At 42.1% G+C, this 17,373-nt stretch overlaps 1 protein-coding gene across 3 annotated transcripts in view; it reads left to right on the top strand.

Moving 5' to 3' along the window:
• Positions 1-4,070: 4,070 nt before the first annotated feature.
• OSBPL2 (oxysterol binding protein like 2) overlaps positions 4,071-17,373 on the top strand; it is a 33,418-nt gene continuing 20,115 nt past the window's right edge. The window contains exons 1-3 of one of the 3 annotated variants that reach the window (XM_005524821.3): positions 4,071-4,120; positions 4,927-5,015; positions 14,936-15,100. In XM_005524821.3, coding sequence (XP_005524878.1) covers positions 15,064-15,100 — 37 coding nt within the window. In that variant the 5' untranslated portion in view covers positions 4,071-4,120; positions 4,927-5,015; positions 14,936-15,063. The remainder of the gene's footprint in view (positions 4,121-4,926; positions 5,016-14,935; positions 15,101-17,373) is intronic. The other 2 variants (XM_014254228.2, XM_014254229.2) reach the window with 2 other exon arrangements.

Here is a 17,373-nt window from a genome sequence, read left to right as displayed (position 1 = left end):
GAGTCCAGGGGTCACTCACCTCGCTGCTGTACACATAGCTAAACCCAGATGTGGGAATTAATTCTAAATAAGATGCTTCTGTGGCTAAGTTTGACCATGAAACACCTCTTAGTATGTAAAGCATCACTGACTGAAGACAGATCAACTCGCAGCAGTGGTGCACAGCCAAAATAAAAAGAAAGTAAAATAAAGTTTCTTCAGATCTATTCTTGGAATCAGGCTGAAGCTCACATGTACCAGCCCTTATTGGGAGGGGGTTCCTAAAAGTCAGGTTCCACAGTAACCCCCTTGTGAGCTCCCCAAATCCTGTACAGGTGTGTGAAGGATTGAAGTTGTGAGTTAAGTCTGATCCATCCCCATCTTCCCTGCCATGAATATGCAAAAACCTCATGGACTTCCATCCCAGGGAAGATGATGTGTGAAAGTGAGCTACTTTGGCCCAAATATTTTTTATCCCAAGCACATGCTCCTGCTCGTTTCTACTCAGCTCCAGGAACAGGATTTTCCAGCACCAGAAGTCATACCTGGAGCTAGAAGAATTCAGGGTTTAGCAGAGGGGTACATCACACATTCCAAAAACCTGTGGATATGGCACTGTTGTGTTTTATATGTTTTAATGCTGAATATGGTGGTGACAGTTGGATTTGATGATCTTAAAGGTCCTTTCCAACCTTTACAATCCTGTGATTCTGTGATTGTGTCTAGACTTTGTGAGAAAACATGTTTTTAATAAACTTTCTGGCTTCCTGCAGAAAGCCCCTCGCACTTTCGGGTTTTTAAGCTTTCACAACTTTGACCACAGAGATTCTTGAAACTTTATTTTATATTGAATGGAAGCGGCTCAGCCCCTGAATTGCCCTCAGCTGAATGGGTGCAGCTCCCAGGGAAATTATCACTGAAGCGGAGGATACAGGCTGTTGTGTCTTTTCCTTTCCATGCCATTACAAAGAACATGCTTATTCAGCCTTTTAACAGACTGGCTATTTCTACTTATTCAGCTTTTGCCATGTTCCTCATTATTTACAGATTCCTTTTTCTCTTGAATTGCTTTTCTTCAAGGTACTGGTTAAAATTCATGTGGTTTCAGCATTACCACGTTTTTCATTACAGCCTTATCACTATTATCAATGTGTGCTTTTTTAATATTTTCTTATATTAAAAAAATTCTGTGACTGTAGCTCTTTCACGCTATCTTCCCTTTTTCAGTGCCAGCAGCATGAAACACATTTTAAAAGAGGGGAATTTTGAGTTCTATTGGCAGTAATAGAAGTCAAAATTCCCGTCTTTTAAAATGAGGTAGACTTTATTATTTGGATTCTGGAAGATTTGGAATTTCCCGTTTTGCAGAGCAGTGTCTGGCTCACTCATATGGGGATGCAGGAAGAGAGAGACCCTGAAAACTGTTCCATCAACTGCTCTGAAAACTCAGTGCCTTTCTTCCCCAGAGATATTTTGGGATTCCCATTCTGCTTTCAATTCACACTGTCCCTTAATCCAAAAAATCTTTCAAGTGCGGACAAGCCCCTCACTCTTGTAAGGTGAAGCTGTTGGTGAGCAGGAGCGCCGGGCGCGTTTCCAAGGACATTTGGCACAGAGCTGTAAGGACACTGCTGTGGCTCTGAAAGGCTGTGGAGGCACGGGGGGCTGGGAATTCCGGCCGGGAGCAGGGACATGCAGCACCGAGCTGGAGATGCTGGAGCCTTCACTAAACAAATGGGTTGGGTTTTGAAACTCCCTGGCAAGGAGTCACGGACTAAAAAGAGCTTCCCATGGCAGGGGTGGACAACTTGCCCAAACATGTTGGGACTGAGTGACTGCTTTGGCTACTGGGTGATCCGGAGGAGGAGGGAAGAGGCCTTTGTTTCTGCCTATGTCCTATGGGCGATGGATTGACTGCTGACAATCACTATTTGTGCTGCAACGTGCCACATTTCCTTGCAGTATCTCTACATCAACATCTCTAGATGTTTTTGGTTTTCCATTTTCTGCCCTTGTATCACCATTTAGGTTTCCCAAATCTGCTGCAGTGAGAAGGCTTGCTGTAATCAGTTTTCTAAGTGGATTTTGTTTCTCCACAGGAGGGAAGCAGTTGGGTTTGTTATAGGTGGAGCTGATGGTTACACCTATGCCTGAGACGGTTTCCCAATACTTTTCACTGTAAACCCCCTGTTTAATTACTTTAACACTGCAAAACTTTGCCAACAAGGGAAAATTTCTGTAACATCTCCTTTAGAAGGTAAAGCTCTCTTCCCTCATTGCCAGTGCAGAAGGGAGACAAATACAGAGTTAAATTCTTCTCCATGTCCAGTTTTGGGGTTTTATGGTGTAAGATTACTAGAGAATAGCCCTGAATATTTAACAAAGGAAGAAATTGTCAATTATCCTCATTTTTGCTAAACATGGAAATCTAACTGAAATGCTTACAAACTGGCCTGGAGAAGGATGCCCTTGCCTTCAATTAAGACCAGAAAAAGCTACAAAAATTCAGTATATCTTGGTCATCTAATCAGTGGATTTGCCATGGTCCTTTTGGAGAACTCTTCCAGATCAGCTGCTTAGTCATGACAAAGGCCTGCACTGTCAGAAAATAATAAATACCTGATTACTTTCTGTTTGTGGGACTTTGCTTAAAAGCTGCAGCAGAAATATTTCTGTGCTTCATGTTGAGACTTATAATGTTGAGCAATCCAAGAGGGGTAGCTGAATTGGAGCTTACGGGGAAAAATTGTATTTCTGGGCAAATCAGGAAAACCTTATAAACATATTTGGAGTGATGCAAATTATCCTTTAGTGCCAAAGATTTGTGCTCCCTAAAGATGAGTCCAAGAACTTTGGGTATATGAAAGGGTGAAACAACACGTGGTTATGACAAGTCTGGATTTAGAAGGACCAACAGACATCCTTGGAGGCAGCTGTGCCCACCCTGAAACACTCCTCAATCCCAACACGTGTGAGAAATTCGCCGTGGAGGTTTCATTAAATGCTTACACTTGTGCCAGGGCAAGGAGCATTATCAGTGTTAATTCTTGTCTCGTACATTGTCAGCATGTGGCTGCTGGCCAGGAGCTGTCAGCCCGTTTAGGGGTGAGTAATACTACAGAATTAACAGTGTGCCAACAAAAGTATTTGGGGATGGCAGGAGGGAACTCTGCAGCAAAGGAGTGCTTCAGATTTTGTGATGATTTTCCCCACTGCCCTTGCAGCCGTTCCCTTGTTAAAGAACATCTGTATCCAACTCTGATGAATTAGTTTGTGCTGCAGAATTAATCTGCTCATCCCTGTATCTGCTTTGCACTGAGAGCTGAATCAACGGTAAATGATAATTTTGAGGATAAGTATTTGTGTCTCATCTCCCTCCTTTACTCCCTACCATTTCATACTCATACACGGCTTTGTGGACCATTTCTCTGGGGTTTTGAGATGTCCACTGAGCTGCTCCAAGTGACAGGGCATGGAGGATGTCAATGGGATGAAGGAATTCATAATCACAGGGGTGCTGGCCTGTAAGTTATATAACCCCACAAATCTGCTTGATTTCATATTAGCCCTCATCTAGCTACAGCATCTACAAGTAAATATGCAGCTGAAAACCCCCACCCAGGCAAACCATCAGGAGACTGATAAAGCAGAGCCACCCTTGCGTCCACCTCTCTTTCAGAATGACACATCTTTCTACTGAGTTTGCAGCGAGCCAAACTTCACTCTGAAATCAGCTGCTGTCTCAAGGGTCCCACAAACCACACAGGTCAGAGAAGCCACAAGGCGTTCATCCGTGCGGGGGGAACCCCAAAAACCTCTGGGAACGCGCTCGGTGAAGCCTCTCGGCGCCCCGGGGGCTGCCGGTACCGCCTCATTTACATAACCACGCCCTCATCTGCATACCCCCCGCGCCATTGGCCAGCGGTCTCCCCAGCGGTGGCGCGGCCCGGGGCGGTCAGGTTCGGCGCCTCATTAGCATTCGCCCCGCCTCCCAGCGGAGAACGGGGGAGCTGATTCGTCGCTTTGGCAACGGCGGGGCGCGGCCGCGCTCTGCGATTGGCGAAGGTGCCTGTCAATCCACGACGGCCAGGGCCGCACTTCCGCCTCGGTGTCCGCGGTGCCGTCGCTGGAGCCGGTGCAGGTAACGCCGCGGGCCGGGCCCGGGGCCGCCGCGCTCCGCTCCCCGCTCCGTTCCCTCGGGCTCTCCGCTCCCCTCCCCGGCCCCAGCACCGCCACAGCCCCGTCCGGGCCCGGCTCGGGGGTCCGTCCTCAGCGGGCCGCGCTGTCAGCGCGGCGGGGGGGGGCGGGGGAGCCCCTGCCCCAGCGCTTCCCTCCCATCCCGGTGGCCGAGGGTGCCTTGACCCGCCCGGGTGTCTCGGGGCGCTGCGGGCCGCAGGCCCGAGCTGCAGCGTCGGCAGCGCCGGGGTGAGGTGCTGAGCCCGTGCTGGGTGCTGTGATTCTGCCGGTGCAGAGCCGTGCCCGGTGCTGAGCCGTGCCCGGTGCAGAGCCGTGCCCGGTGCAGAGCCGTGCCCGGTGCAGAGCCGTGCCCGGTGCTGAGCCGTGCCCGGTGCCCGATGCCATCCAGGGCCGAGCCCTGCCCGTTCCCCCCCATCCTCTGTGCTCTCCGGGCCGGGCAGGGAGCGGGGGCTGAAGGACGCTGCTGTGCAGAGGGTGCGGGTCAGTGCAGCTCCGTCAGCCCCAGCGTTGGGCTTTTTCTAATTTTGCCGTGTTTCTCCGATTGCTTTTGCAGCTGGGTAGTTAAGCAAAGGAGTCTACGACACCCGGCTCCCTATAGGATTGTGCTGGGCTCGGTTTCAGCACAGTACAGGAGCCTCAAGGGGCCTTTTAGGTCACAGCTGAAGCACAGCGAGCAGTTGGGGTTTATTTGGGGTTGGCTTTTTTTTTTTATTTTGTTTTTCAGTTACCTACTCGATGTTTCTCTTACAGAGAAGGAGACAAGCAAGATGAGAAAAATAGCAGGAAAAAAGGCTTTTTTTTAATTAACATGCCACCAGAACTTCTGCATGGTAGTAAAGGTATAAGATGCCATTTATTTAATTTGGTTATCGATCATGTTTGTGTTCTCTGTATGTTTGGATTCAGGATTCCTTTTGGAAGCAGTTTGTTACCGTGCAGCACTTGCAGGCCAGAATTTCAAATGTAGTTTCAAAATCACGTCCTAGCTTTTATGTGTGACATAACCTTGTGTTTCCTCTCAGAAGTATCTGCCAAAGCATCATGAGTGTAAGCAGATACTTCTTTCATTTACTGTGAATTTTCTCAGCTAAATTGCATAGCCTTCATTGAGATTCCAGGAAAAGTAAAAAGGAAGCACAGATCTGCAGTGTTGATTTACCCCAGTCTTCCCATAGTGATTACTTTTCTAAAGCTTTGCATGCAAGGGAAAATAAATCTGATCATTCCAACTTAACCTTCTATAAATCCATGTTCATGTTACCATCTGGGGGCAACCACATGTGTTATCTTCTGAACAAACTTTACACTAGCATGCTCAGGGACTTCTAAAACCTCAGGGCAATTTCTGGAAGCAGTGACTTGGGTCACTTCCAAACATGAAGCGCTGTGCTGTGGGATGGGAGTAGGAGAACTGGCTAAACTAGCATGGAAGCAAGAAATTCCGAGCGCTGATTTTCCCCCTAAGTAACCCCTTGGGTTTTCAGTTACAGTAAACACAGCTTCTTCTTAAAATAGTGGTTGAGCCATACATATGTTTGACCATGTGATAGGAAGCTGAGGGCAGTTTGGGATAGAATCAGGAGTGATTCTTATTGTTGCTTTCCTGAATCAACAGCACCTCATGATGAATTTGTAACTTCAGGAAGTCCTCAAAAGGAAATGCTGAGATGTCTGCTGTCCAGGAAAAAATATGGCATTTTTCTTCCAGAACTGGCTCTTCAGCCAAGCCAAAATAATCTTAGAAACAGAAGGCAAAAGTTTGAGATAGAAAATAGTGATTACATGACAAGCCCTGTTCCTACAGGTAGTTAAAGACTAGATGGGATAAAGGTTTCAGTTGATGAAATATTGAAAAGCAGCATGGTTATTAGTTATTTGGTAACTGATCACAGAAGATCGTTTCTACTCTTGGATGCTTTCTTTAAGTCACTTTTAATACTGTTACTGCTTTCCATGATATGTACTTGCTGGCAGGTCTTATGACCTGTTTCAACTGGTATTTCTTTCAGTCTTTCTTCTTGTGAATTCTACTGTGTGAACTTCACATATGCTGACCTAGAACAAAGGTGGAAAGCTTTGCTTTCTGTTATCTTAGTATTGGCTGGAAGACATCCCAACCAGGCTTTTTTTGCTTTGATAAAACTATATTTTTAAATAACTGTTTGTAGTGCCAGTCAGATGATTTTTTTTTTTCTGTTGTTTGAAAGCAAGATTAGCCTGCAAGTATGCTGAATTTTTAAGCAGATAATTTATTAGCTTTGGTATTTGAAGTAGCTTGTCCTTGAACAAATGCAATGTTACATCATGCTGTTCATATCTAGGCCTTCTGTTTACAAGGTGCCATTTTTCTAGTCCTTCACTCAGCATCAGTTTTGTCACCTGCCTCTTGGAAATGTCTGTTTGACACTGGTATGATGTTGTAAAATGCTTAGTGTTTAGTCTCTTCTTTGTGAAGTAACTAAAATGTTTGGTTCTTACAACTGGTGGAAGAAATGCACAAAATGAGGCGTGCTAAGAGTATGTGTTGAATATGGAGTGCTCAAGAACTTTACTGCTGTTGCTGAGCTTGCAAATATGTAGCTGATCACATGGGTGTCTTCTCCAAGCTGAATAAATTGGAAAGTGAGAGCAAGGAACAAGTTGGTCACTCTGTGTTTGCCTCTTTGGAAATAGGGGACTTTGATGTTTTTCCTGTTGCAAAAAAAAATAGAGGTTATGCTTTATAGCAGATCTTTAATGGGTTTTATTATTTTATGGAATAGACTAGCACAGAACTTGGAATTCAAGAATTCATTGTCTCAATCCTTGCATCTTAATAATTACTGTGCAAATGTATGATGATGTAATTATTTACTTTTTATCCTTAAAGGCTAGTAAAAGCAAATTGCAGGGGAGCAACAAGCAATTAGAATGTGTCAAATGTGGCTTACCATAACTTTCAGTTATACTCTTTAAAAATGTACTGTTGATTCAGTGCACAAGGATAATGTCTTAATTTTCAGGATCAATAAGTTACAAGAATAGACAGCTTACTTAAACTTGATTTTTTTTTTTCTTTCCTTAAATACAATTACAATTGGAAATTAATTTGCTGGTCTAGACAGATCATTTAGATTAATTCAGTATATTTTATTATGCACATAATTTAATGAGACAGGTTTGTAGTAGATTGCAGCAGCTCTCCATTCAGAAAATGCAGAGGCTGCAGAGTGTTGTCCTCATGTGTTTGTTTATCCATCTGGTAAGAGGGAGGGTGCACAAAAGGTGAATTGTCCCTGCAGCTGCAGAAACAGAGCTGGACCTTTTAGACTTGGCCCTCTTGGTTTTATAGTCCCAAACTCAAACTGTCTTTGCTCTGTTGGCCACGTAATGGCTGTGCTTGGTGTTAGACCAAATTGGTCTGTGGTGTTCCTGCTCCAGTCCAATTCCTTTGCTGTGCTGGTCAGTTTTGGATGAGATGAAGGCTCTTGGGATGCTGTCAACCTCTGGGGTATTGCAAAGTTTGCTTGCTTAGGGTATTTGTCAAGAAACGTGTTTTATGACTGAATAAATAACTTCATTATATTTTTACTGACTTTATTTTTACACTTCTGAGTAAATTATTTTAGGGCTCTCAGAAGAATGTTAGTAGATCTCGATGTGTTTTGATTCTAGTGGTACTGACAGGCAGTGGAGGTTGAAGGTGGTAAAGTGTGTGAATTCTGAGGTGTCTGTGGTTCGCATCACTCTTGTTCAGTTCACTAACTCACTAACCAGCTCCTCTGCTCTCTACAACGTGTCAGGGCAATCAAGTGAGGATGAGAATCCCTTTAATAGCTCTCAGTGATGAAACTTGTGTGTGTTAATGCTCCAGAGGAATTCTCTCACCATCTTGTTCATAAGGGGCCCTTCAGCAGCATGTGCTGACTGGAAAGAGAACTTTTCCAGGAGAGCAGAACTGCCCCATGCATGGGTTCATCTAGGTTTTGCATTAGAACAATTGAGTGGTTGTTTAATAGTGAACAAAAATGCTGCCCATCTTCAGAGGTGTAAATAACTTTGTTTACATGCTCTCATTTTGCTTAAAACAAAGTGCTGTGCACGTTTTGTTACCCAAGGGGATTAATGTTACTGAGCAGATAGCTGGGTGGATTCTTTATTAAAACTGGGCTCTAAATGGAGATATTTGTCCTGTCTTGAGGAGTCAAAGTTAATTTTGTTTTTATTTTTTTAATGTCTTGACAACAGCAAATGGAGTAGCAACCTTATATTGGAATCCAGTAGGTATTTACTATAAATGCAGCTCTAAAGGATATTCAATCATAGAATAAACCCTGACTTCCTGAAGCTTTTGCAAATTTGTGGTATCATCTTAAAACCCCCCTCACAAATAGTCTGTTAGCTGTGTGCAGGAGCTCATGCTGGGGAATCTGTGTGTGAGGAGTTGCTGGTAGGCATAAAAATACAGTTTCTTATACTGTAGGGCTTTGCAGTGGGTTAGTCACTGCATCATCCTCCTGCTTTATTTGCAGTATAATTGCTACCATAATTGTCTAAGAGTCTCTGTGAAAATTATTTGCAAAATACTTTGTGCAGATGTAAACCTGCATCTGTCTGCAGAGGATGAGTCCACAGAGACAAAGCTGCCTTTGAGGAGGAAGATCTATGAACTCAAACATATAACTATTTTTGCTGTTCTAGGGGTTTTCTCCAGTGATGTTTTGTGCTGTAACTGTCTTCATGTTCATAAGCTTCAGTGATAAATTTGCAGGGGTGGTTGCATTATGATGAGAAATACCCAAGCATCCTTAATTTTATCTTCAGAGATGTGTTCCCAAATGCTTAATTATATTTCTACTGCACTTTTGTCCAGAGCCACTGTGCTTGGAGTTATTGATTACTTCCCACCTTCTCTCTTACAAGCAAGATAAAACAGATCCTTAGGAAACAACTAAGAAATAACGAGTTTTACAATACAGTATTGAGTGATTTATTTTTTTTAACAGTGTGGCTAGAAGTGAGCTGATTTATCACTCCTGATCAAACCTAGCATTATGCATCGTGCGTGGAGAGGTGTGCAGAACAGAATTTTGTCATTTTTTACAGTCATGGGCCGTGAAATAGTTTCCAAGGGAAGGTTACAGAGTCTGACAAATGCTGTACCAGATGCTCTCAGGTGGAAAAATGTCTCAGATATTGAGGTAGTGTTAAGAAAGGAGAACATTTACAGGATTCTGTATGAATTTCAATGAAGTGTTTTGCATCAAAAAATAATAATCTGCTGGAATCAAGTTTCCTTGATCTGTTTGTTAGATTTGAAGGAAGTTCTGCAAGCCAGTATCCTTGGCTGTAGAATAAAATTTTTGGCATAAGTGGGGAATAGCCATTGATTCCATAGATAATTGAGTGCCATTCTGGGAGCATATTTTCTGTCCAGATTAATCTTTACGATTTTTATGTTAAATAAATAATGTTTCTGGTAGCAGCACTGGAGCTTTGGGCTGGGACAGTGATTAGTGTGTGGGACAATTACTGTCATTTGTACTGATGCAGGAACATGTTTTGTGGCCTTTACTCCTTTGAAAGCCAGACTTGTAGTGTTTCAGTTTTCTCTTAATTCCTGTGAAGCATCACCAAAAATTGGTATTTCTGAGAGAACAGCACATGGTTCTGCCTGCCATAAATCACTCAGCTCATTTGTTCAGAGCTAACCTTTCAGATGTTCAGTTTGTTGTCATCATTGTTACAAGTGCTGGCACTGAACTGTCCCCAGGCCATTTAATGACTCCCAACTACATAAAAGCCTGTGGTAGGGACAGCTGCAATCTCCAAAGAAATGGAAAAGTGACAGTGGGCTGAGTCCTCTTCACTCAGCCTCCCTGCACTTTATTTAACAGATTTGAGAAGGAAGTTGCCCTTCTCTTGCTGTGGTTGCAGAGGGAGCTTTATCTTGCCAAGACATCTGGCAGATGGTGTTATATTCAAACTTTGGAGTAAGAAACAAATCTCACTTGGTAAAGAAAATCCTCTCCTGGATTCTGCAGTCTGTGTGGCTGTTCTCTGGCTGAAGAGATTTTGAGTGCGTAACAGTTAATCTAAATTGCCAATTAAATTTGCTTCTTGGCTAATTTTTGTAGATGTTTTAGATCCAGTGTTGCTGGTAACCTAATTTCGTGAGTCAATTAAGATTCATCATTGCTGAAGCTTTCATTCAGAGATGAAACACTGCAGTTTGATGTTTTCAGGAGATGTGTATGAATTAAACACACATGAATATTTATCTTCAAGTTATTTATTTCTATCTCTTGAAGTACTACAGCTATGTTTTATTTCAGCTGGCAACTCAAAAGATGATGGGGTTGGCTCTTTTTTCACCAGTTATGTTGTAGACTGGAGGATTTTGTGTTCTTTTTTCCTCCATTTCTTATTTTTGGTGTTAATATGAAGGATGTGGATATTTGATTTTCTGTTAGCTCTTTGGGAATTTCTTTCTGGACAACAGGTACATTCAGGATGTCACAGAATGGTTTGGGCTGGAAGGGCCCTTAAAAGTCATCCCATTCCACCCACTGCCATGGGCAGGGACACATTCCACTATCCCAGGTTGTTCCAAGCCCCATCCAACCCTGCCTTGGGCACATCCAGGGGCAGGCACAGCTTCTCTGGGCACCCTGTGCCAGGGCCTCACCTCCCTCAAAGGGAAGAGTTTCATTTAAATATATAATGTGAACCTGCCCTCTGTCAGTTTGAAAATTCATATTCCCCCTTGTCCTTGTCATATCAAAGTGATGAAAATGTTTTTTCATGAGGAAGATCCCAAGTGACTTTTTTTTCCTTCTTCCTTTTTCTTAATTTCTTGCAGTTTTTTTCTTTTTACATTAAAAAACTTAAATTATTTTAAAATTTGCCGTGGAAGTGCACACCCAACAAAACCTTGTTAGGCATGTGAAAAACCTGATGAATGTGCTAGTTCATGAATTCTTTGGTGCCACTCTTAATTCCAGGGTATTGAACTCCTAAAACCCTACCTGCTCCTGCTGGTGAACCTCTGTGGTTATTTTAATGACTGCTTATTGGTTCTGTACTTGGTTTTACTTAAATGCTCCTGGATTTCACAAGTAGATTCATCTATGTAATGAATAGGACCAAGTGTTTTATACATCACATACAGCTAAAACATGTGCTTTCAAAGCAAAAAAAAAAATAAAATAGGATTTTTAATTTAGAAGGGTGATGTCGGGAAAGCTTTCCAGAGTTGCTGCATGATGTGAAATTTCAGCTTGAGGTCTGGAGGAAAAAGGCACTGCAGCTATGCCTGGCCAGCTTCAAACCTGAGCTTGCTGAGCCACATTCCAGCCGAGTGAGCTGCTCATTGTGAATGCTGGTCTTTCTATAGAAATGTAAATGTTTCTTTAAGGAGGAGTAACTTTTGGTTATCCAGCTGGGTCTTTGTTGAGGATTAACCTAGAAGAACAAGTTAGGATGGAGGAACTAGTAGAATTAATTTAGGGTAGTTAGAGATTTAAACTCTTACAGGGGTACAAGTACTTGGGGTACTTTAATTGCTGTAGAAGTTCCTTGGATCCCAGGATCATGGTTGAAATAAGTTGGTTGTTTTTGTTATTTTTCTCCTGAGCAGTGAAATTTTAGAAGGAACAAGCCTACGAAGTGACAAATTTGAGGGATTACTAATTTACCAAGATAAAGGCAGTGGATTCCCACACGCTGGTTTTTGGAGAGCAGCCCTGAAGGTGGAATGTGCATCTCCTCTCAGAGAGATGCTCACATGCACGTCACAAAATGCGTGGAGCAAATTAGGCAGTTTATAAAGTGATTTGCAAAGTCTTGTGCTTTTGTTGTCCTGGTTTTAAAAATAAGTTCAAGTGGGAGGAAATGGTTTAAAATAGGAATTGTGCAGAGTCTGAGACTGGTGTATTTCTGGAAGAGAATTCGTGTATGTTCTTCTGCTGGGGACTGTGACCTTGTAGGGGACACTGTGGCCTGCACAGAGCTTTGGAAAGCAGAGCAGTGGCAGCCAAATCACCTGGGACGTGTCACTGCCGAGTGACAGGTTCAGCTCTGCCTCACAGATCACTTGGTGTGACATTATTCACAACCAGCTGATCGACAGAGCTGCTGCCACTTTGTTCTTCCTTGGCCATGGGGCCCTGGCTGGGACTGTGCGTGGGGTGAATAGTTTGTTACCCTCTGCATCAGGGGGTCACTGGGAGAGGGGAGTTTGCTCCTGAGCTCCTTTGGGACCTGTCTGGTGTTTAGGAGCAGCCCTTTCTGTTTGTTCCCTCTCCTGTGGTTCTGGAAGGCAGGAATGTCCAAACAGACTTTGTGTTTCTTCTGCACTCTAGGACTGAAAGGTGAGACCATGACAGGATGTTTATGCTTTATGAAAGATTTTTCCAGGACAGCAGCTGGTCCTGAGCTCTTGAAGATCTGTCTGACACAGGAGTGTTGCACCCTTCTTTCAATGGCAATTTTGATAAAAGCTGCTAACCATACTTGGTGTGCAGGTGAATTCTTCTGGGAACATCAGGGAATGGAGGAGCAAATATAGATTACAGATACTGAAAATGAAGACACCAGGATGTTTTTGTCTCCTGGTATTTCAGCCTTGTTGAAAGTAACTTTTGCTGTTGCTGTTAGTAAGAGAACAGGATTTAATCCCAGCTTTTTGGCTCATGAAAGCTGAATGCTGTTATCACTGCGTGTTCAGCTGCATGTAAATTCATGTTAATCTCTGCTGTATAAAAGAACAGAATGTAAAAGAAGTGATACAAGTGAGAAGTTATTCCTAGTGTAACTCAGCAAAATATATTATTTTTTTCCTTTTTAAAATGTTCCTAACACCTTAGGAAAATTTGTGACTGTAATTATTTAAAATTATTTCAGTGAATATTTTGTATATAACTTACAGGCATATGATTGAACTTTCAAATAGAAGTGAGTTTCAGGTGTGGTGTGAGATAGATGTCAGGAGAGCACAACATAACTCTGCTTTTCATTTGTCTCTGATTCTGGTCTCTTCATTTGTTCTTGGTGAGTGTTTTTATAAGAGAGCTGCATTGTCTCTGCAGTGAAACTGCACGCTGTGGGATGTAGCTCCACCTCACAAGGCCTTTTGTAATGCAATTATTATTGTGCACGAGAGGGGAGAGGAGAAACTGGCATTCATCTGTATGACCTTATTTATTCTAGGGCTCTTAATGATATTTGACAGTTTTGTAAGTAATAATTTTTATTTTATAGTGCCTTCTATACAAGACCAAACAGGAAAAGGGAAGATGCAAGAAAACATGGAGAAAATAATGTCATTGTAGTCCTGATCATGAGAGCTGTGTCTTGTATATATATATATATCTATAAGTTTCCTCCTAGAAATACTGGCAGCTGTTTTGCTAGAAGGATGCAGTGCTTGCAGACAATTGAAAGCATAAATGTTTGCATCTTCAAAGATATTTGGAGAGTGAGGACTTGTAAATATGATATTGCTGATGCAGAGATTGATATAAAATCCTATAGTAGCAAGGAGATGGGAGGTTCCCAAGGGAAAAGTGACAAACTGATATCCTTGAAAGACATAAAATGCTTCAAGGCAAACACTAAATTAATTAACTTAGATGAGTCCCATAATGGGCTGGTTTAGCTCCTCCCTCTGAATGGAGAGTTAGAAGAACTGTATGTATGTGAGACATTCAAACAACTTTTGTTCTGGGCAGTGAGGGGAAAAAGACTTGGAACACAGTCTGATTTCTTGCAGAATAAAATAAGGAATTGGCTTCAAACATAGTAAACTCTTCTCCTAGGAGCAGAGTGGACTTCTGGCTTTGTTACTCTTAATTGGAATGGAATTGTGCAAGTTATAATTACTCTGGAGAAACTACTGTCACAAAACAGTGGAATCTTCGGGATCAGAAAAAATTGAGACTGACAGATTGAGGTTGTTTTGGAGGAGATATCGATAGCATTGCCATGCTGTCATTTATTGCTGTGTACTTGGCTCGTTGTTGGAACCTGGTGAGCATTTATGAGAGTGAAAACAAAATTTTCTCATTCTTCTCCTTAAGCTAAAATTGGGTGAGGTAAAAATATTTGCGATATGCCATTGCCAACCATCTGGAAAAAAATCTAATTTAATCTATCTGTAAAGTAGAGCTGGAATGATACATAAATCTGTAAGTTATTTGCAGAGTGTGTGGTTCTACTGAGGAAAAGTTGGTTCTTTCCATTCCTTCTAGAGGGAAAAATCTTTGGTTGTCTCTTCAAGAGTGCATAGCAGTAGCCTGACAAAACTTCTCTCAGGGTCACTGATTGCATGATGTAGAGTCAGACCAAATATTTTCATGCAGTGGTCAGACTTTGTGATACCAAGGTTCTTGTTCCCAGATTTCTTGGTTAAGGATGCAGTAAAGCTTATCCTCTTGCTAAGGAGAATTTTTGGTTTGGCAGCTGGCTTTTTCTTCTGTCAGTTCTCTGCTCCTTCTAGCTGTATTTGCCTGAAATTTAACTTGCTGTAAATAAGATACATTTTACAATAATGTGTATGAAGTGTTTAAACAGAGAGAAGTGTGGCACAGTAAATCAGCTGTTCTTGTGGCAGGTTGTAGTTGTCTTCAAAATTACTGTGGTATCAAAGAAAGCTGTTTATTTATGAATGCAAAAAGCCATCTTTTGCCATGTGAAGAAACAGGAGAATTAGTGTTTGTCAAGTGTGAGTGTTCATACACAGGAGAAGCTGCTAATTCTGTTTCCCTGTCTTGTCAAATAGATCATCTAAAGCAGCTGGGTATTTGCAAAAGAAGACCCTGACAGCACACAGATACTTAATCTCTAAATCAAATTCAACGATGCATTAGAGAGAGCTGCACTGGCTGCACAGAGACTTCACACTGAAGGATGAACAGTGAAGAAGAGTTTTATGATGCCGTTACGGGTGAGTGATGGGCGCAGTGCCAAGGGGGAGAAAACCCCTATAAGTTACATTGTGTGTGTGGTAAGGGGCTGGTAATACATAGCTGTTAGTTATAAATCAAAAGTAAACTTGTGTTGGTAAAACTTATAGTGCTGTCTTCTGAAAAGTAGAAAAGGAAAATTGTAGCTCGTGTTCAGGCTTGGAAATGAGGGTTTTTTTTGTTAAATCTTAATGCCAGTTATTATTTCATCACTATAACAGTCCTTTAGTGGCCAGGTCTTGCTTTCATTTTCTGTGAAAATCAATTTAATAGCAGCTTGAGAAGCAGATCCTTTGAAAGGTGAAATATTTTCTGTGGGTTGTTTTTATTGTTATTGTATTCTTTTTTTTATTTTAATGGAAAACTTATCCTAAAGAATTGAAGCAGAAAATGTTTTTCAAGTCAGAAACAAATTGCTGTAAAAATATGTTCTCAAGATAGGGAGCCAAAAGTCTTTGCAGTCGTATTTTTTCTAAAAAAGCAAACATGAATCACTTCACACTTGAGCAGAGTATCAAATAATACTTTGCTTTCAACTAATAAGGATGAATAGTTATTTATAAGAGCTTTAGATAGCTTTAGTGGTGAAATAAAATGCCTGAAGTATTTTAATAAAGAAAAAGGAAATCCTCTTAAAGATCCCAAACAATTGTAAAGATTACCACTTAAATGTCTCTTGAGAAATCCTGTAGCAGAGGTGAAAGGAGAAGTACTGAGTGTACAGTGGTTAATGTAAAATCTCAGGAAAGGAAAGAGAATAATGGTGAGTGTGAAAGGAATGGAAATAGCATGGTAGATAGAAGTGGGTAAGGTAGACTTAGACATGGGTGGTTGGAAATTCATGTGAGGAGTAAACAGAGGGGGCTGGGTGAAGCAGTGTGACTGACAGCAGACTGTACAGGACTTGTCACAACTATGTCACAGAGGAGAGAAGGAAATTTGGTTTGTGTTCATGCCAGCTGGGAGTGATGGGGTCTGGTACTCCAAATTCATCAGTAAAATCAAACCATTGTACCATTAAAATCTTGAAAACACAATGGGTTGTTTCTGTATGTCAGTAGTAATCTCTCAGTTTCAAGAGCTCAGGGTCACTGCCATAAATGAGCTAGATTTTTTTTTTCCACTGAAAGAGGTGTGAAATGTGCCTCTAAACACAAGGTTTGTGTTGTACAGCTTTGATGGTGATGCATTTGTTTGTCCCTTGCTGCAGAACTGCACAGCCCTTGGTGTTTGACTCATCTGAGTTTAGACTCTGTTTTTGTCCTTCTCTCTTCTTATTCTCCTCTACCTCCAAAGGTTGATTGCCCCTGCAAGTGCTCCAGGTGTTGGTGACTGAGCTATTGTGCATGAGTTGTTCTTGTACCTGCAGCCATGGCTGACTCTGCTCAGAACTGGGGTGTTGTGAGCACTCCTTGTTCCATCCTCATCTTACTCTTCCACAGGGGGGAATGTGCTGGCAGGAGATAAATTTATATATATATATAAAAGTTATGTGTGTTTCTTGGAGCTTGGTACTTGATTTAAGAGGAGTGCTAAGTTTGGAATACTTTGCTTCAGATTTGTTTTCTCTCAGGACCGTCTGTCTTTAAGGACAGGTGCTCAATCCCTTTCTCCAGCTGGGTGCTTTAGGAGATGCTGACAGTTTGATGAGTTATTTGCACAGACCAAGTGAAGTCAGACCTAGTTCTTTGTGGCTGTGTCTTGTCCAGGTCATTCAGAAATGTGATGCCAAGAACAACTATAAATGGGCCTCTCTGCATTCATGTTCCCTGGCTGCTAGTGTCTGTAGTAACTCTGCTCCTGCTAATACTGTGGATCTTTCACATGGTGCTTTAGTGGATTTTTTAGGTGTTAATGGTAGTGCCTGCCTGTCTCTTAGTTTTTTAATGATCTGGACATGGTAGGTGTCATGGCAGGAGATCAAGTCCACAATCACGGTCCTTTCTGAACCAAGGTGAGCTTCCAGGTTTCCCAGTGAAAACTTCAGGATCTGAAGTTCCAAATTTTGATTAAAATAAAATGAAGTTCCCTTGGCAGGCTGCTTGGTCTGCTCTTTCCAAGGATGGTCTCCTTGTTTTTAGGTCAGATCAGTAGAAGGGCAGAAGCTTCTTCAGCACTTCAGATGTGCTTCATCTGGTCGAAGTCTAGGATTGGGATGTGGCTGCCAGGAATGAGCACCTTTTCCAGCTGTGTTTTAGTGTTGAGATGAAAACAGTGTGTGCACCATACTTTTCTCTTGCTCCTGCTGAGTCCT

This window comes from Pseudopodoces humilis, chromosome 19 (genome assembly GCF_049639895.1).
Source record: "Pseudopodoces humilis isolate 2021_Gansu_Grassland_sample_001 chromosome 19, ASM4963989v1, whole genome shotgun sequence".
Taxonomy (NCBI): Eukaryota; Metazoa; Chordata; class Aves; order Passeriformes; family Paridae; genus Pseudopodoces; species Pseudopodoces humilis.
The sequence above is the reverse complement of the archived record's forward strand: the minus strand, read 5'-3'. Positions and strand labels throughout refer to the sequence as shown.